The sequence below is a fragment of the Molothrus ater genome, chromosome 1 (assembly GCF_012460135.2).
Source record: "Molothrus ater isolate BHLD 08-10-18 breed brown headed cowbird chromosome 1, BPBGC_Mater_1.1, whole genome shotgun sequence".
Lineage (NCBI taxonomy): Eukaryota > Metazoa > Chordata > Aves > Passeriformes > Icteridae > Molothrus > Molothrus ater.
The window spans coordinates 102,828,081-102,848,429 of record NC_050478.2 but is presented as its reverse complement, the minus strand read 5'-3'; the positions used below and the strand labels follow the sequence as shown (position 1 = coordinate 102,848,429).

General features: G+C 37.9%; 1 protein-coding gene across 1 annotated transcript in view; it reads right to left on the bottom strand.

Annotated features, from left to right (window-relative positions):
• LAMA1 (laminin subunit alpha 1) overlaps positions 1-20,349 on the bottom strand; it is a 97,966-nt gene that overhangs the window by 39,750 nt on the left and 37,867 nt on the right. Inside the window, exons 10-26 of the mRNA XM_054515054.1 lie at positions 19,370-19,475; positions 18,711-18,871; positions 15,819-15,959; positions 14,702-14,875; positions 13,035-13,136; positions 12,118-12,329; positions 10,867-10,978; positions 9,853-9,963; positions 8,961-9,088; positions 8,274-8,360; positions 7,813-8,024; positions 7,214-7,320; positions 6,089-6,269; positions 4,688-4,824; positions 1,826-2,062; positions 582-725; positions 56-235 (exon numbers count right to left, since the gene is read on the bottom strand). Coding sequence (XP_054371029.1) covers positions 56-235; positions 582-725; positions 1,826-2,062; positions 4,688-4,824; positions 6,089-6,269; positions 7,214-7,320; positions 7,813-8,024; positions 8,274-8,360; positions 8,961-9,088; positions 9,853-9,963; positions 10,867-10,978; positions 12,118-12,329; positions 13,035-13,136; positions 14,702-14,875; positions 15,819-15,959; positions 18,711-18,871; positions 19,370-19,475 — 2,532 coding nt within the window. The remainder of the gene's footprint in view (positions 1-55; positions 236-581; positions 726-1,825; positions 2,063-4,687; positions 4,825-6,088; positions 6,270-7,213; positions 7,321-7,812; positions 8,025-8,273; positions 8,361-8,960; positions 9,089-9,852; positions 9,964-10,866; positions 10,979-12,117; positions 12,330-13,034; positions 13,137-14,701; positions 14,876-15,818; positions 15,960-18,710; positions 18,872-19,369; positions 19,476-20,349) is intronic.

Here is a 20,349-nt window from a genome sequence, read left to right as displayed (position 1 = left end):
GTCTATCAGACAACAAGGTTATCTACAAAGCATTCCAATTATGTAACGTTCTTACCTGGTCTCCCTGAAACTGCTCTGGCAACTTCCAGTAAAATGTTTCTGTATTTAAGTATTTTCTGACTATGGCAGCATCCAATAAAACATCAGGAAATTGCGAAAATACTCCTTCCACTGTTCCAGTCAGGTTACTTTGAGCTACTATGTGCAGAATAGCCTGATTTGGAGTTAATGTTATCTGCAACACAAAGAGCAAAAGATTCATTCAACAAATATCCTGTTAACAATTTTAGCTGCTTTGAAACAGTCAATAGTCCATCTTAAGAGTAATAAATGCCCAACCCAAAAAACTGGAAAACACGCTTGATATTTACTTTTTTAAGAAGTGAAGAGGGAAACACAAGGTTCCAGAAATAAGAGTATGACCATTTACCACTTGCTTTCTTTTCTGTTCGGACCTGTGACACTGACCCCATAAGCCAGTCAGGACACTCAGCCTGGTCCATTAAATGCGCACACCGGCATGGTACCTAACATGAGGATAACAGCAAATTGTCTCTGTGTGATTGTATTGCTTTACTTACAGGGATTCTCACATGGTCTTCTAGTTCTGAACAAGATGTGGACAACCCAAAACAGAAGCATGGAGTACATCCTAGTGCATTGTTAGCAGACAGACCAAAAGTACCAGGTTTACACTCACTGCATTGTAGACCAAAAACATTTTCCTGGAGGATATTTAAAAAAAAAAAAGTAACAGTACACTCATAATGCCTTGCTATCTAAATGAAAGATTATTATTTTTTGAAGAAAAACTAGTTGTTACATTAACTACATAGCAGAATATCAATTATTCTATGCAATCTGTTTTACTGTGCAATACATTACTTTTTTCTTTATCTTCCAATGCTGTTTTGCTTTCTTTCTTAAAAAAAAGAAAAAAAAACAAACCGAAAAACATGCACACAAAACTCCCCACAAACAACTACAGAACATTTGAGTTAAGCTCATATATTTGACTGTCTATCAAAAATTAGCAGCTATGTCTTTCAACTCAAGACAGAATTTCCTCCCAAATTTGCATCTGGAAAATGAGCTCTAAAAGCCAAATAAACTGCTCAGTATGAATAGGAATCAAGGGATCTATTCCCAAGTGTCTGTTTTTGCACTCAATTCCCAATTGGTGAGCTGAACCTCAAGAAACACCCAAAACTACAGTCATTGCCCAATGGTACCTTTAACCAGAGATTGGACAGACACTATGAAGGCATAAATTTGTTGTCTTGAAATAAGTTTTCTATCACTCAGTATTTCAAAAACTGATTCCCATCTTTTCAGAAAAATCCATATATGTGTTTTTAATGTTTCCTCCCCTATATACAAGTATATCAGAGTTCACTATTAGCAATATATCTGAGTTATTCTTAAGCACTGTCTTTGGTTCCAGCAAAGAAAATTAATTCGAACTCGCAACATAAACGTATTTCAAAAAACACTGAGATTCTCCCATTCATATTTATTGGTTTCTTCCTACTATTATAATTTGAATTTTCAAAAAAGCAGGCTGCATCATCTGAACTGATGTGTTGTTCCCTTACCTAATAAAACCAAATGTGTACAAACAGAAAAACTTCAATGGTTTTGAATTTTTCCTGACTAATAGTAAGATCTGTCACAGGAAATTCTTTAGCAATGATCTAGGTGTACTCATAAATTATGGAGATTGCCTTTTGAAGTCCTTTCAGCCCTGTATCTTCCCTGACTTCAATGCAATCAATGTCTAGAAAAGCACTAATGCTTTCCTAGAAGGGGCAGTATGACTCGGTACCTTGCAGGTGCAGACACCGGTTTCTTCTTCACAACCACAAACTCCTTCGGTGCCATTACACGTCTCCGCTTTGGTTCCACTCAAATCACAGTCACAGGCAACACAGTCCGGGTAGTCCCTGTAGCCCAAGGCACACCTGGAACAGTCTCGTCCTCCAAATTCAGTTTTGCACTGGCATTGGCCTGTCAACACATCGCACTGGAGACTGGCTGAACCAGCGCTGCTACAGTTGCAAGCCTTAGTGGAAGAGAAGAAAGGTTAATAAATAGCAGATCTTTTAAAAAAATTTCTTACAGGAGAAACAGCACAGTAAATTTAAAAATGACCCTTAAAACTCAGTATTTGTCAACAAATACTGTACAATAATAAAAGGGAAGAAATTCCACACAGAAATGAGGTTGTTTGGTTTGTTTTTCAGCGAAGAACTGCATTTCCAATAAACAGTGGATGGCAAAAAGTTAGAAGCTTTGTTGGTTCCCAAATATGGGTTGGGAACCAAAGGAGTTGAAGGAATCTGTTCCAGAAAACAAAAATATATACAAAATACTTAATTTACAGTACTAGTAATTGAGTACAGCAAATAAATAAAATAATGTTGTATAAATTCTGAATGAAAGAAATCTGTATCATCATTTTATAAATATGACAGAACGGAAAATCTTAAAACTAACATTCTGTTAAGATTTCAAGAAGCATTAATAGCTTCTGCATCATGCTCAAGCTAATTTTACTATTTGATGAAGAACCAAGAATCTCATTGCATCCCAAAGGTGGGAAGCTCAACATGCAGTTGCAGCTCAGTACCAAAGGAAAACTGTTTCCTGGCAGAATGCATCCTTCATTATGCAATCAGTAATATGAACCTGGTATTACAAACGTGCAAAGTGGGTGTACTTTATTTGTCATTCTTTTTTGAAGCAGTCTGGATTAGCCTTCACTCTTAATTTCTTATCTGTGGTTACTTCACAGATGCAGTTTTGGTCTGTGGTTATTTCTAACTGAACAGGCAAAAAGTACATTCAATCTATCACCATCTACTGAGCATTTTCCCTGAGTTATTTTGCTCATCAGCTCTCTGTGAGATGAAAAGCCTTTACCTTGCCAAGTCCTGCATGCCAAGACCCACAAGTTCCAGAAGAATTACTGTCTATCCTTTTGCATTCCTCAAAATTTTGCTGGTTACCCATGGCACTCTTTGTATTAATAAGTTTTTACTCCAGCACCAGGTACTATAATACCTAGTTTAATACACTTTATGGTCACACAGGTTGACGACTTCAGCTCTCAAGTATCAGTAAAGGTCCACAGCTCTGAACATTAAACTCTAAGTTAGTAATAATTTACATGTGTTCAATCTCTAGCTACTCGTGACAAAGATAAATAAAGACTCTAAGGTACAATGCACTGTAATCTAAACAAGACTACAGCTCTGCTACACTACTGCACCCAGAAATAGATACTAAATATCAAGAAAACCTCTAGAAACAGAGCCAGATGAAGTAACCACATATGCATTCCGTGTTGCAAAACTAGACAGTCTGGGCTTCTCAGCATCTCCCCTATTTTATCCATGTAGAGAGCACACAAAGAGTCTCTCCTGGATTTGCCAGAAGACAATGCTCCTCATCTTAAACTACCACATCTGAGTATTCAGCATAGGGTATATCCCGCTGTTGGGACTATTATCTGGAGATCATGTTACTCTTTGTTGCATCAAGAAGGGATCTAAAATACGTTATAATATTTCACATTCATTACTGTGATGTTGCAACAAAAAGGAATGATAAATAACCTAGAAAAACTAAATTTGCAATTTAATAAGCAACTGCATATTTAATTGCACCTGATCATTGGCAAGTGTTGTGGAATCACCCTATGAAATGAACACCTCAAAAGAAATGCAGAAGGACCAGCACATTGTATTTGCAGAATGTTAGGTAAGAATGACAGTAAGCTGACAGCTAACAAAGCCGTGTTTTAAAGACCAGTTGCCAACTATGTTACTATAAATCACAAAGATGGTTAACTCTGCAGACTTATTAGGACTACTTTATCATCCTTACTCTAAAAAATTAAAGAGAGAAAAAGGATACCAATTTGGCTGACACTTAAATACTTACTGCATGTAATGACAGACCTTGTCAAGTTGATTGTATTTGTGGTTTCTCCACTGAAGTTACCCATTACATTCATTTAATTGAGGCTTTTTAAAATCTCAACATTTATAAAATAGTTTGAACTAATGCCATACCTGAGAAGAATTTACTGCATGAACCTAAAGGCATAAATGGATGCTGTTCCTTGGATCTGCACTGACTTGGCACTTTATTGCTTAATCATAAGCATTAAGCTGAGATAATGGGAGCTACCAATGTTCCATCCATGAAACATTACCTACATTACACCATTTAAATTATAAATTTTCAGAAAAAATGCCTGCAGTAACTTTCAAGACACTTCCAATATTCTTAAATCTGTAATACTATCACTTAGTGATTTGCACAGAAACTATATTCCCAGTTGCCCCTTGCTGTGCTGCTATAAATCTGGTCAAATATCACCATTTAAACACCTAAATGTTAGAATACACACCTCACAATTTCTGTGTGAACTATGAACCTATCCAGAATAAGCACTCTGATAGTATTTTCAAAAACAGCCCTCTTAGAAGGTTGCTCAATAAACATTGTGCCACCTGTTGTTTTGCTGTTTTTTGTTTTAGTGTGAGCATGTTGCATTAACATTGAGACAGAATAAAGATCATGGTTCTCAAAAAAAGAGTCCATTTCTGACATTTGTATAAGGCAAATTGTTTTTAACAATTTTTTGAAAAGCCATGGCTTTTCACCCAGCCTACCATACCTTGCAACCAAGTTTAGGAGAGAGTCCCCAGTAATTTTCTTCACAGAGTTCACACTTTTGTCCCTGAGTGTGAGGGGGACAAATGCATTGGCCAGAATCAGCATTACAGTTGTTTTGAGTATGGGCACAGTCACAGGCTGCAAGAGAAACAGGACCAAATGTTAATTTTATCCACACTTTACTACAGAGAAGAAATTCCAAGACCAACAATAGTCTTACTTTTCTTATGCAGTGCATTTGTCTGTTCCACTAGGAACTCCTTGCCATCTCTAATCACTGAGAAACAAATCATGACTGCAGTGACATTTCATCTTTTTACTGGAAGCCCATTATTGCTAATTGACTTAGCCTATTTGGTGTTTCAGAAAGCAGAGCAGCACTTTCACAGGGGGATCAACAAGACCAAATAAAGTTACTTTTGGAGTAGCGTACATGTGAGGAAAACTTTTCTATGATAGAGGACAGGAAACTCTTCAGGAGATAAACTGATGTTCTCAAGCAGGTGAAAGGATTAATACTCAAGATTTGAATATTAGGGATGGATAATTATTTTTATAATAACTAACTACTGCAGGATGCACTTGGCTATTTAAGAAACAAAATACTATTCCAGTTAAAAAGCAGAATTTCAGTGAAGTGATGTAAATCATCTTTTTCTTAACATTTAAGTATTTTCCAATAATGAAATGGTTAAAGGTACCCAAGAGATACTTGGTACAGATACTTAGTACAGACAAATTATATTCATTTCAAAACAATCTTATCACAATCTCACTGCATATTTCATTTTAATGTACTGTTTGAGGCATGAAAAAAGTGGTTTTGTCTGACTGGAGAAAAGGCAGGCATTCCTTTAGCTATACAGTATTGAAAAGGTCATCTTATTAACATGAAAAATTTGGTTTTGATGGCATGTTCTCCTTTTAGATTAACAATTTCTTCCTTATCATGACTAAAAATTGCATATGTCCAGGTGATGATGGGAAAACAGAGCCAATGACTTCATATCAAAGTATGAAACACATATTTAAGATTTAAATGAAAAAAAAAAGTAAAAATCTTTAGGCATAGATCTTCACTTTCCCAACTACAGAAAAAAAGGTTTCATTCTCTTTGAAGGACTGAAGGGTTTTGTAATAGAGACAAAGGAGCCATTGAGGATGTAATATCTCTCTCATGCACTCTTTATGAGTTATTTCATAGTCACCACCTTTTACAAGGAGCCACAGAGTAAGCAAAGAAATGTTTTGTTCCCTAGCTTAATCAAAGTATTAGTAGACCTTCCTACAGATTCTTCTGTATTGTCATCACAACAAGTGACCTTTGCCAGAGTTCAGCCTACAATATATTGCTGAAAGAAATTCCAGACAAACTCTGGCAGGATCGTGGATTAGAGCTTACGTGTGCAGCCACCATCCTGGAATGCGTAAAAGCCATGAGCACAGCGATCACACTTCTCTCCAGCCACTCCTGGCACACAGTGACACTGCCCCTGGTCATTGCAGTCCTTGGACACTGAGCCAAACTGACTGCAGTTGCAGGGAACACAGCCAAGCCCAGTAAGCAGCCCATAATACCCATTCTGTTGGAAAAGAAATAAATAGATTTGTCCCGTTTCATAAATTTTTGAAAACACTACAATATACACTCTTGTTTTCTCTTGTTTACTCCCCGTGATGTCTGACCTGCATGAATCTTGGCCAGCACTGTGTGACTGCTGTGGAAAGACTCCCTGGCATTATGTCTTCACTGCTGCCAGCTATAAAGCAATATGCCCTTGGGTGAAAAACTCAACCCTGAAATGCTCTCATGGTCCTTAATCTCACAAGCAAGACACTATGTTTTGAAGCCTGATGTTATTCTAATTTAAAGACTTGCATGAGGTGAGGGTGGGCTGTGCTGATCAAGCACAGATAACTGTGACTGTGAATGAAAGCCTAGAACAGGGCAGGTCAATGACTCAGTATATCTGTGTGCTCAAAGTCATTCAGCTGGGCTGGCACAAAAGGCAGTAACTGGGCACAGATTTCCTGCTCTGGTCTCTGATGTAGTTCTACACTTAGCATAGACTGGAAACTGCTGGTTCGTATCACTAGTGAATATCTGCATGTATAACATGCCTGCCTTTCAGCTGAATCCCTTGCTGGCATTCAGCCATGATGCATATATTATCACCAGCCACATTTCTTCAGGTATTCCCAACTCAGACTTCATTTTACAGAAGCACAGCTCTAAGATCCCTTCAGGTTTGTTAACAGTGTTTGGTTTGGTTTTTGACTGCACACTGTCAGCACCAGCCTGCACAGCCCTGTGCAGGAGGGTGCTGAGTCAATTGCATAGCTTCACATCTGCAAGGAGTACATGCAGAGCAATTTTCAGCCACAAATACTTTGGTCTCCTCTCCACAGGCCCTTCTCCCCCAAACCTATTTGCTGCTATTCTCTGTATCTGCTCAAATCACAATCTATAGATAAAGAGGAAGACAAGAAAATCTATACATTAGCAACAGGCAATATATCTGCTTACCAAGCATTTATCACATCTTTCTCCAATTACATTTGATTTACAGGAGCAGACACCTGTCTCATGGTGACAAGTACTTGAAAGGGAACCATTCACGTGGCAGGAACAGGCTTGTGTTCAGACAAAAAGAAACCAAGTTTAAAAATTAGTCATTTGTATCTACAGGCATTCATTATTATACAGAATTCAAAATCTGCTATACAATGTGTTTCATCTGTTTATATCCCACAGATGCTAATATACCATAGAAATGCCTGCGCATTTGGACCAAAACTTAAACCAAAACAAAACACCTCTGAATAGCTGTATTAGAAAAGTTTTCTTCTTCCAGCCCTATATGTGACATGCAGAAGTAGGAAATGTGTCCAGCATGTCACTGGAGGGACAGTGTTAAGCAAGCCATTAAGTTCCAGGGATACCAAGTGTCAAACCCTAACATAATATCCCTCCCTCAGCCTAACCCAACCCCAGTTTTCAACCTGCACTTGCCAACTCACAACTTGAAGGTTAACTCTTTCAGCACATGTCCCCATCCATTTTGCACATGAACACTACATTTTTGCGTTATTTAAATGTTGAGAGTAATAAAAATAACAACTTACGATGACAGTTTTTGTCAATCACTGCATCCCCATAATAGCCATCAGCACACTTTTCACAGTGGTGACCTGCTGTGTTCCCCAGACATTTCAGGCACTGTCCTGTGAAGGGATCACAGTGGCCCTCTTCTTGAGGGTTTACATTGCCATTGCATTCACAAGGAGCACACAACTGTCCAGCCATAAGAGGATTCCCATAGTAACCATTAGCACACCTGCATCAGAGTTTAAAAACTTTGTCAGCTGGAGTGTGGACATGTCATACACTCTCCTCACTGAAGGGAGTTTTTCCTGTTAAATTTTAATCTAAAGTGTCTCTGTATTACAATGAAAGACCAAATAAGAAGGAAAATGTTATTAGGAATGTTCTGTACATGTGGTATGAACAATACAAGGAAGATAGGATGAGGAACACCTAGTGATGGCAATGATACAGATGTTTCACCCAAAATTAGTGTACATACCTTTCACACTGAGAACCAGTATAGCCTGGAAGACATTTGTCACAGACAATTCCACCTTCTTCACTCAGCTGGCAAGTGGGACTGAAACTATTAACAAAATTTATGGCAGTTGGTATCAATGCACAGAATCACAAGACTTCTGCAAACATTCAATATCCACCTTTCCTTGCACCTAGCTATAAAAACACACAATTGCAATTTTTCCTCATTTATCAATGCATTTAACATTATAATGTGTCAAAATAACTGTATAATTTTAAAAAACTCTTGGGGTTTTTTTGTATTTTATAAACAAGATTTTAAAACTTCCTAAAAACTTGGCTTTCATTCTAGCAAAGCAGTACAATTGCTGTACTGAGTTACTTTTTTTCAGATGCAACACTTCTGTCCTTCTATTGTTTTCTGAAAAAACAAGGAAAATAACCATGGTTTTGGTGCAAAGTTCAAGGACAGGTTGAATTATTACTTTCATCCACCATGCAAAATCATACTAGTTCACTCAGCCTGTCTTAGCCTAGTCTATATATTTAGACTGCCTCAAAAAACAATGTTTCTATGAGATATATGCAAAGAAAGATGAAGAAAAAAATTTCCTTTTCTTTCTCCTTCAGATGTCATGATATTTTCTTTTTCTCACTTTCTGTTTTTGCTGAAGATGCAAAAGACAGTCTTGCATAAGAAGCTTACTTGTTTGCAGCAGAACTGAGAGGACATGCACAGGGCCGGCAGTCCCCAGATGTTCCTTGGGATGGATTTCCATAGAAGCCAGGCAAGCACTGATCACAGAAAGGTCCTGTTGTGTTGTGTTGACAAGCCTGTGAGACATGGAAAAAATCTTTTTGTATTTTCTCTTGATGGTTTTTCAGCCCCTGAGGGATTCCTACAGCAGTCTGCATGCAGCATGACATCCAAGGAAGCCATCCTTCAAGCCATGAAGAACTACCTAGAACTCTGAAAATAAGTGTTTTGGTTTTTTTTTTTCTGAGTTATAACAATCCTGATTGGTTTTTCCTACATTTTAGAATATACTTTATGAAACCAGCCACATTACGTATACACATACTTAAATGTATTTCACATATTGCATACATTTGCAGTAACAAACTTATATAGTTTTTACTGGTGTTTAGCCATTTTATTCCAGTAACCTCTAATTTTCAGAAGAGATCTGAGAGCTAAATTTTCTCTTCACAAGGTAATGTGCAATTTCCACTGGTGTTAGTCATGGAAGATGCATATATATCTGAAAACAGATATTCACCACTTAAATTTGTTCTTTTCAGGAACGTGAAGCAACCAAAATCAAGATGTTTATCAGCCAGTATATGACGACATATTTGTATTAGTTCTGACTATGCCCCACTTGAAATGATAAACTAAAACAAATTGTTTATTGGAAAACACAATAATGGAGTCTTGAAACATACTCTGAACTAAACAATGAAAACCAACAAAAATAAACACTTGGTACCCACAGCTTGAAATTATGCACACTGTAAACTTGTCTCCTACAGTCAAAATGCTCTCTTAACTCCTAAATAGGTACTTAAAATGCAGAACACTTTGAAGGATGACTTACAAAGCAAACACCGTGAATGTCACACTCAGTTGCATGCCCATTGCACTTGCAGGGCTGACAAATGCCTCCAAAGAGTATTCCATCCACACGGTAGTACCCAGGCAGACAGGACTGAAAAGGAATGAAGGGAGAAAAAGCAGTAGCATTATGTGTGCTGAAAATACACATCAAAACTTTTTCAAAGAGTGCACTTCCGACCACCCACCATCCAACCCTTTCACACTGTGGTAACTGAATGCTCTTTCAACCCTATTGATGTCACTGTAGCTCTTTTCAAGTCGTTGTTTTTTACTTGCACTGGATAAAGAGGACAAGAATTAACTCCATAAAACTTTGATTCATCCCTTTGTTCCCTGGAGGCATGAAAGTTAACTTTTGTGTGTTTCAATATGTGAAATTCGTTATTATGGGACAATAGAAAAGATATTCTACCACCTCTGCAGAATCATTAACAATGAGCACAATTTCAGTATTTTCATACTGAAATTATTTGCCAAAATAATTCCTGCTATTCTGCAGTAGGACTGTGCCTCTCTAAATCTTCTATTTACAGATACAGAAAACAACACCTTGCATAATGCATTTCACCCTTGTGGGCTCTTCCAAAAGCTAGCATTCCTCCCTGGTAAGGTTCCTCATTGCCTCCATAAACTTAATGGCACATAATAGGAATAAACTGCACATGCTCCAGCTCCAGAAAAAGCACTATTAATGAGTAGGGTAAGCTCAAAATAGCTTCACAGAGCTTTAACAGCTGCTCCCTCTGAAACACTGATACTCTGAAGCACATCATCATATTTTAGTGCCATGAAAATAATTCAATAAATAAGTTTAAAATCCTGTTTAGAGTATCTGAAAGAAAATACCTTCAGGATTGCATGAAGTATAGTAGGCAGCAATTCACCACAGAACATACACTTTAATGGCAGTTTAATTAAAGGCAGCCTGCCTTTAAGCCTAGATCCTTCACAATAAGAGATAATTTTGCACACACAAAACACTGTAAGAGGTTACCTCGCAGGATAATCCTGTGTAACCCTGAGGACATTCACAGAATTCCACATCTGGAGCTGAAGAAAGATCTATAACATTTGCACTTGCAGTATCCAGGGTCACAGAGTCCAGCCTAGGGTTAAGCAGGAAAACATCACATCATTTGTTTCCCCAGACTTGATCTTCAGGAGGACAGTTTCCTTCTGGGGAGGTAACACTACTGAGCACTGCTCCCTGGCAGGGACAACAGAGGAACAGGCACAAATCTCTTTTCCAAGAAGTCTGTTTTCCTATTCTTATCAGAGCACTTCCAGATGTCTCTTGTTATCATTATTGTTCCTGGAAGAGACAACCTCCTCAGCCACAGGAGGGTGTCTTACACATTTTTGTAAGAAATCTTTACAAACATTCCATAAAGACAAACACACTATTCCTAAATGAACATAAATTTCACCAGAGTGGTGTGGGTGCACAAAGCAAATTTGGTATCAGTTCCTATTTTATTGACACAAAATGCTACCAAATGACAGAATGTTCACAGAATATTTTGAGTTGAAAGGGATCATCAAGTCCAGCTCTTAAATAAATGGCTCATATGGGGATTTGAATCCATAACTTTAGTGTTATTAGTACCATGCTCTAACTAGGGAATGACATAGAAAGTTGTCAGTGAGTGTAAGGAAATTAAGTAAATGATGAAGCTGACTCCCTTGAGAGCAATAAAACTTTATTCCTGTATCTTGGAGAAGAGGTGAAACAAAGATCTGTAAGGTCTCACACAGATACTGCAAATGCTGCTTTGAGACTATGGAATGATCAGCTAATCCATTGCAGCCTTAGTTTCCTATTAAGGACTCCCTTAGAGATGAGTCTCAATAACATCCACAAACAAGCATCAAAAGAAATTAAAATCAATGTCTTTATTGATAGGTTTTCAATAGTCAGTGATGGATTAACTTGCCACATACCCAAATAAGCATACTGCAGGAAGTTCTGGAGGCATTTCCCCCTAAAAAGCAGCCATTGTAATGAGACCTTTATGCACTACTATTTTAAAGCAGAAGACAACATCTCTGCTATCAGATATCTTTAAAATCAAATGTCCCTTACCCCACATTCTATATGACTGGTCCTAAGAAAATTCAATAAACAACATTTTTTCTAGAAACTATTAACATCAAACTTCAGGAATACTGCCACTAAGAATCATTATTCATATGCAGAAAAATAATAGAAGTATATAGACTAATTTGAATATTTTATCTCACTTACCTGTACACAGCCTTTTTGGCAATGTTGTAGTTGGCCCTGATCAGAAGATGGGTCACATTTGCCAGAACAGTCATCAACATTTCTCGGTCTATTGCCTTTTTTGTATTAAACTCTATGAAATTGTCTGCTACAAGTCTCACTGAATTAGAATACTCCTCATATGGCTGCAACGACAAGCCCGCTGCTCTTGTACTCAGAATCTGCCCATTACCCTGAAATTGAAGGACAAGGGAAAACATTCTGTATATTTGCATGTAATTTTTATTAAGCAATAACATTTAGTGTCAAATACACATCCACGTAACACAGAGAAGAGGCAATCAAAATAAATTCTTTGCATTAAGAAAAAGTAAGTAAAAGGTCAACATTTTCTGTGGCTTTGAGACCACAATACCAATCTCTCATGGTTTAGAGACTTCAGAATTCTTTTGTAAAAGAATAAACTAAATTGCAAAAATCTAATACCTCTAGGAAACAGAATTTCCTTTCTTCTTTGTTCTATTGCTAAGTACATATAAAAAAATTATGGTTTTGGAGATGCCTGGATTCAGTATAGAGCCTTACTTTAGAACTGCAATATAAATCTAGAAAAGTCAGCAATCAGCAAACACACTCACCTTTTTCATAGGCATAAGTCTTTCCAGTTTATTGCAGGTTTTTTTGTAAACACAGCTTTCTACATTTGGTAATATACAACTCACCCATATACATACAGATTAAATTCTAGGTATTAAGCATTTAAAACTAGTATGGTATGGATTAGATAATCAGAGAAATGAGTAGTAATAAAATTTTGACAGTGACATTTAAAGGACTTAAAACTGACAAAACTACTAGTATAGAAATATTATTTTATTTTTTATCCCCTTTGCAGATTCTTAACATTTGAATAGTAACAAGCTGAGAAAAAAATCCACCTGAATGATGACATCCACACTAGACACTATATCACTGTCCACGGTCTCCATTGGAATGTCATAAGATACTGTATACTTCAAGTCTCCACTAAAAGCTGTGAGCTGAAATAAAAAAGCAAAGTCTTAACAACACTACAACCTCCAGCCAACACAAAGAAATTACATGGGTCAGTACCACATCCAAATTATATGACAGTTTTAGGCTTACAAATACCACTTTACAGAAAAAGTTTAACATGCCATGAGTGTCAGCACAGGAACAAGAGTTGGCTTGTTGCTGTGCAGGTGGTGAGAGCTGGCTCAAGGCTCTACAGGTGATTCAGATAAGTGCCCTCATTCAGTGAAACACTAACAGGACTCTGAACAGACAGCTGAGATGTACACGATCATCCCAGCCAAGGGGCACGTGGGAGTTTTTCACATTCCATACACCACCTTTCAGTGTCCTTAGCCCCTCACCTGCTGCTGACTACTAAAAGCAAGTTAACCAACAGTAAAACCTATAATAAATGAATAAGAAATCAGAATTTGAGTAAGTGTTGCCCTGTGCAAAATCTGCTCCTTAATGTTACACTTCCTACACTTGTTTTCATTTATTGTGTCACTATACTAATAATAAACACAGCTGCATGGGCAGAGAGAGTGGACTGAAAATAATTACAGGTAAGGCTTCAAGGATCTCCTGTGCTCACCACTGCTGAGGCCACTGCTGGAGTTCTGACTCCAGTTCTGGGCCTCCCAGTACTAGAGAGAGGTGGACATACTGGAAAGAGTCCAGCAAAGGGCCACTAAATTATTAAGAGCTGAAGCATCTTTCATATGAGGAAAGACCAAGAGTAGCAGGACTGTCCCACCTACAAAAGGCTCAGAGAGATCTTATCTATATATACAAACTCCTTAAGAGAGGGTGCAAAGAGGCTGGAGCTTGGCTCTTTTCAGTGGTGCCCAGTGCCAGGAAAAGAGGCAATGACCACAACCTGAAATACAGGAAGTTCCTGCTGAACATCAGGAAACATCTATTGTGAGGGTGCCCAAGCAGTGGCACAGGTTGCTCAGAGAAGTTGTGGAGTCTCCATCCTTAGAGATACTCAGAAGCAGCTCTTTGATTATGGTACCGGTTAACCTGTTCTAGGTGTCCCTACTTGAGGACAGAGCTGAAGCAAGACGACCCCCAGAAGTCCCTTCCAACCTCAACTATTCTGTGATTCTGCTGCAAAAACAAGGAGACCCAGAGCTTTAGCTAGTAAACAGGGGAAAATTTAGAGACTAGTTATTTGGAAACAGATGATGGCCAAGGAGCAGGCAAGAGATTTTAATGGTTCCATCTACTGTTATTGGACAAGGCATTAAGGGTGTAAGTTTTGGGATAGGAATCAAATGCATGGGAAATGTGAGCATATAAATCAGTAACAGTCAAGAGAAATGATGCTGTGTCAAGGATAGGCAGGAAAGGAAGTGGAGAGATGGATGAACTCAAAGTGCAAAAAGAGGGTACTGGGAATGTCTGAACAGGAACATCCTGATTTAAAAAGCAGAGCTACAGTGAAAAGTTTGGTAATACTGAGCTTTATGTGCAAGCTTTAATTACAGAAATTATATATTTAGAACAGGTTATGGTTAAGATAGAGAACCTACGAAGGAGTTTTGACACTTAGGTGGGTACTTACTTTATTTCCTAGATATGCCTCAGGTGCTGACCAGTAATAAGTATTTTTCAGTACTTTCACAGCCTCAGTGTTGTTAATACTTATTTGATGGGGTCCATCAAATTGGCTTCGCTGAGGCTGCACACTGCTTGCCTTGTACAGGTCAGTAATAAGCCATCCAGTCATGTCTGAAATCTGCAATAGTAATATTAATGAAAGTTGGGCAGTTGTGTCATTGAGAAAGCATTCACCTCTTCCTAGATAGTCATTCAAACTGATGGATCTAGAGCACTTCCATTAGCCAAGTCTGACACCCAAAACATGCAAATTTGCCACTTCAGACTAGGATGGTCTCCACGTCTCTATTTGAGTTTGATTTTCATCCTTCCAACAAAATGAACATTACACCAATGCAGCTCCCTGAGACAGAAACACAGAATTTCAAAGGCTTCAAGGCCACTTGTCCCCATTTATAGATAGGGCTGAGCTGGAGAAAAGCAAAAACTACAGTCCCAGAAGAAAGGCCAAGATGAGAGAACTTTGTTCTTCTCACAGAGAGAGTTTTATTCAATCATCTTAGAATTTCAGTCAATTCAATATGTTTTCCTCCCTTTTTGTTGCACACAAAGCAGGAGACGAAAGTGTAGCCAGCTCTGCAAAGATACATAAGGAATTTAGTGGGAAAAGAGTGGCCCCAAAGCCCATAACTCAAGAACTGTTTAATCAGAAAACAATTATATTTATAAACAGTGTTTGCTAAGAAAGAGTATTGGCCATATTGCCAGAGGTCCAATAGCCTTGTCCATTTGGTATAAGAGCAAGGAAACAGGTTTGGGTTTATCTCTTCAGCATGAAAAGAAACTTTAACAGTCAGAAAAAAAATAAATTTTTCCAATGCATTATTGCAGCCCTCACTACCTAATGCTTCTGATATGACTGCAAGCTAGCAGGGCCAAAGACTGCACTGGGATGAGTTACTGACTACCTCAGAGCTGCCCAATGATACTGATCCATTCCTCTGTAAGGAGACACACACCAGAATTTGAAGCTAACTTGGGCACGTGTCAAAGAGAAATATAGTACATTTTTGAGCTGCTTGAAGAAAGAATATTAGGTCATGGACATAACATTTACATACCTGACTGACAGGCCATGTAAGACTGTCACAGACGTCAGAAACACCAAAGCAAAAACACTCTGTGCAGCCCTGAGGATTTCTTTCTTGCAAATTGTAGAATCCTGGTTTACAGAGATCACAGTTTTCACCTTCTACATTTTCCTGTCAAAGGCATATAACATTTGGTTCGCATCAGCATTATTATGGTAACAAATACCATGGATTAGGCGGGATTTAGGCATAACAGCATTCAGAAGGTTGTAAAAGAAAACACATTTCAGCACAGCAGGATTATTGAATAAGACTCAGAGCTTAAAACTGAAACTGATTGGAAAAATTCATCAGAATTTGCCAGTTCATCAAAATCTAAACAAGCCCCAGCAAGGGTTCTATTGTAGTAAAATTTCAACACACATGCAGGGTTTGAAAAGTTTCTGTCAGCTTGCCAGTCTACTTCTCTTGTAGCTTGACTTTGTAGATTGCTCTGGAGAAAGATCTCACGTTTTCTGAATTCAGATTACCTTTCAGATATCTCACCAGATAGAATCCAGAAAGTTCACCTCTAAGGCCAGGCTCTAGGAGCCACCTCAGCCAGCTTCAAGACAATAGTTTCTCAGCCATCTCTCAATATTTATGCTGTGATGTCCACTACTGCTGCCCCCTCTTCCTGGAAGAGCACCACACTATGATAGCTGGCAACTCCTCCACCCAATATGCTCTGGCTAAGGTCCAGAAACTCCTGCTCCAGAAGTAGAGATGCTGCACTCCTTTAGCTCCTTTCATTGGTATTCTGCCATGCAAATTGGGTAGTTCAGAACATACAGCTATAAACATCTTTCGAAGCAGAATTTACAGGGAAAAAAAGATCCAAAACGGTGCACCTAATATTCTCGTAAAATTTGTGCAGCAAATACGTGGCTATTTCTTAAAAAAAGTTTAGACAATTGCTGCTGACAAACAAACCAGCAGAGAAAATATTTGATAAATACCCACAAAGCTGTGTAAATAGCAGATCTCCATGGGCATTTTCACACACTAAGATATGAACATTTCCTACTGCAAGAGACAAGATTCTTATAATGTCTCAGCTTCATATCAGGACAAGACCTGAACACATACCACTCTTCAGTCTCAACCTTTTGTTTCAATTATGGGAAAACTCCACTAAAAAGGCAAAAATAACTTTACAGAACACCTCACAAAGTTCTCTAATACATATGGTTAGGACACTAAGACTGCAAGTATCCTATGAAGAACAACCATCTTACGTCAGTCACAAGAATCACTCCAGATCGCAGACTTAGATCAGATCTGGTCCTATGGAGTATATTTCAGGCTTACCAGAGAGAAATCTGAGACTTCCAACTGTCTTTCCTTCTGGAACAGTGTTTGGCATGTCAAGATTACATAAAACCTCTCTACACAGCCAGATTATGTCTTTTTGTAAGCAAAGTACAACCTGTGTTTGCAAAGCATATTAAAAATTTATGATCTCCAGTTCTGACTCAAAGGTTGAGAATGGCTGCTTCTATTTGCTCATATGCAAACTTGGGAAAAATCTCAGGCAAAGTGCCCCCTGAGACTATGAGAACTAAAAATCTTGAATTTTTACAGGAATACTATTTGTATTCTCTTTTGAGCTTTTTTATTTCTCAGTCTTCAGAATGGATTTGGATCAAACGTTTCACTGTCTAACAGTATTAGACAGAAATTATTTATTTCTTAATGAAAAATAAAAATCTTACCCAGTGACTAGAACTCAAGAGCTGTGTTTCAGGAAAGATTAAATATCATAAAATGCACTATATAAAAGAAGAATAGAGTCTGCAAAGACTTAGAAACCCTGTTTCCTTCATTTGCTTTTCTCCTTTCATCTTCGTAGGTGGTCTGCTGGCTGGTGACACTCTTTTTGATCTGGCCTAAAAATTCTGTATACCAGGCTCATACCCACAGTAGCACTGAAAAGGGGCAGTTTCTAGTCCAATTCATAACAAAATTTTCACTGGTTAGCTGCATTAGCTGATACAGTGTTACCCTAACTCAAAATCAGGCACTTCTCTCCTTTTGCATATTTAAATTGGCGCTTGGAGCCATTTTGTTCTTCCAGAGTCTTGTTATTTAAATAGGTTTGATTTTTGGATCATATAAATTATGCTGAAGGACTAAATTTTCAGAAAAATTGTCAAACAAACCATGTTATCTTTGGCTCCTGTTCACTATCATATTTGGCAACAAATACATAAACTACTCCAACGTTTGGTTCAGAAAATTGAGTAACTTCTTTAAATATTAACACAGTTTTTTAATAAAATTCAGTGGAATCTACAGCTGCAAGAAATTTTAAGAGTTTTGGATATTTACCAAAAAATAAAATGCTGCAAAACTGCTCTTTTTAAACATTTTTATGGTTTATATTGTGTAATTGAATAATTAAACCTTCATTAATAATTAAATATTTCATACATATGTCTAGTGCATGTGTTCCAATAGTTCTTTCCAAATGCCTGCTGTTTCTTTACACAAAGCAGATGTTTTAAACACAACATTTTTTTACAAGCAATCAGTGTCTTTGAAGAGAAATATCAGCTCATTTCTAAAACCAAACCCAGCTAGGCATTCTCACTCTATGACTGCCTCACACATGTACAGGTTTTATTTCATTTTAATGTTAGTCTGGCCAATTATTATAGCAAATGTTGTATCAGTAACATACAGAACTACACAACATAAATTACCATATTTTTTCAGTACAGAGAATAATTGGTAGTTTTGAGTTCTAGGCTGTCAGGTGTACACCAGGTTACATCTTATAAAGGAAGTGATGTCCCCAGTAAATGAAGTAATTTCACTATTAAAAAGGAGTTAATAAACCACAGATTCCATGTTGAACAAAAGTGGAAGTGTAGTACTCACTTTGCAGAGACAAGGCTCCGTGCATGGATCTTCATTGATGCTACCAACCAGGCTGCAGTTACAACGCAGGCAGTTCGGGTAGCCCCGATACCCAAATGCACAGCGATCACATTTCTCTCCTGCATAACCCTCCCTGCACTGACACTGGCCTGGCCAAGTGCCTTGAATAGCAAAAGTAGAGGGGGGGAAAAAAAAAAAATCAGAGCAGGCAATAGGCTGGATTCAGTATGTCTCAGAGGGTACAAAAAATTTAGCATTCATTTTTTATTACACTCCATGCCATATTCTGCAGACATTTGGCACAAGTTCAGTCTCAGCATCTATTTTTCACATTTAAAGAATGAAATGGACAGAAATTGCAGCAAGATGAATTTTGTTACAGCTGTAACAGCATTCACAAACAGTGTTAGATCTCAACACCTCACATTGTTTTACACAGCAGGAGGCCACAATCCCCACAGGAGAACACGTTCAGGGACCTGACATACCTTAAAATCATGAAATTATGTTATGCCCCAGCCTCACCTTCCCAAAGATTTACCAGTGTTTTGAAGTGGTATCTAAAAGGCAGCCATTCAAGGGTAGATAGTGTTCCCTCAACTTCAATGATCTCCAGCCAGACTGGAAGTTCAGGGAAAAGGCACTTGCTGTTTCCTTACCACGCTGGGAGTCAGAATGGTGCTCATCTTTAACACAGACAGAACTCAGAGAGCCAAAGGGGTCGCAGTCACAGGGATAGCAGGGGTGATCCTCATAGGGAGAAACCTGTAAAATAAAAGTTCACTGCCAAATTCTCAATTTATTAACTGGGAACAGTAAAGTTACATCTGTTTCCTGTCTTCAATCACCAAAGCTAAAATGAATAAAGACTGGAAAAAGATAATATGGGACAATAGATAAAGGGACTAGTCTAACTTTAGCAAGCAGAAGGATCAGGGGATTGCAGTCTACAAAAAGCTTAAATGTGGGAACAAAAGTTGATCTTCAATAGCACAAAGATATAGTAACTGCTAATGGCTGGAAGCTGAAGTCTGACACATTCAGCATAATACTTTTTTTTTAAGTAACAGCAATTAACCACTGTGAAGGTTTGCCAAAAGATATGGAAATGTTTAAGACAAGAGTGGATGCTTTTTGCAAAGACATTCTGGTTCAAAGAGGAAGGAAATTAAAGAAATCCTTGGCTCTGTGTTCAATGGAAGGACAGCTTATCTATTAATAAAGACCCATTCTGACTTCATGATCTATAAATCTCTTAAATATAAGGCAGTGAAAATCATATGACAAGATTTTATTTTTTTGCAGGGAAAGCTGTCCTTTGAGGTGCTTCAGCTCTAAACCAAACTAGTAATGACCTCACATTTAATGGCTATGAGTTGATCAAAGACCTTCCTTCAATGCTTTTTACAGCAGCTCTGAGACACAATTTACTTCTTTGGATGAGCTGTACCTGCTGTATACCCATACTCCTATGGACTCATCCTTGCTCTCTGCACCAATTTATGCCAGATTTTTAAAGTATGGGTTTTTCAAAATATGCATGAACCTACCAAAGCAAGACCATGTGAAGTAGAAATTCAGTTCAGAATGTCTCATTATACAGAGACCTCTAACACTGCAGTTATATGCAATGCTAAGT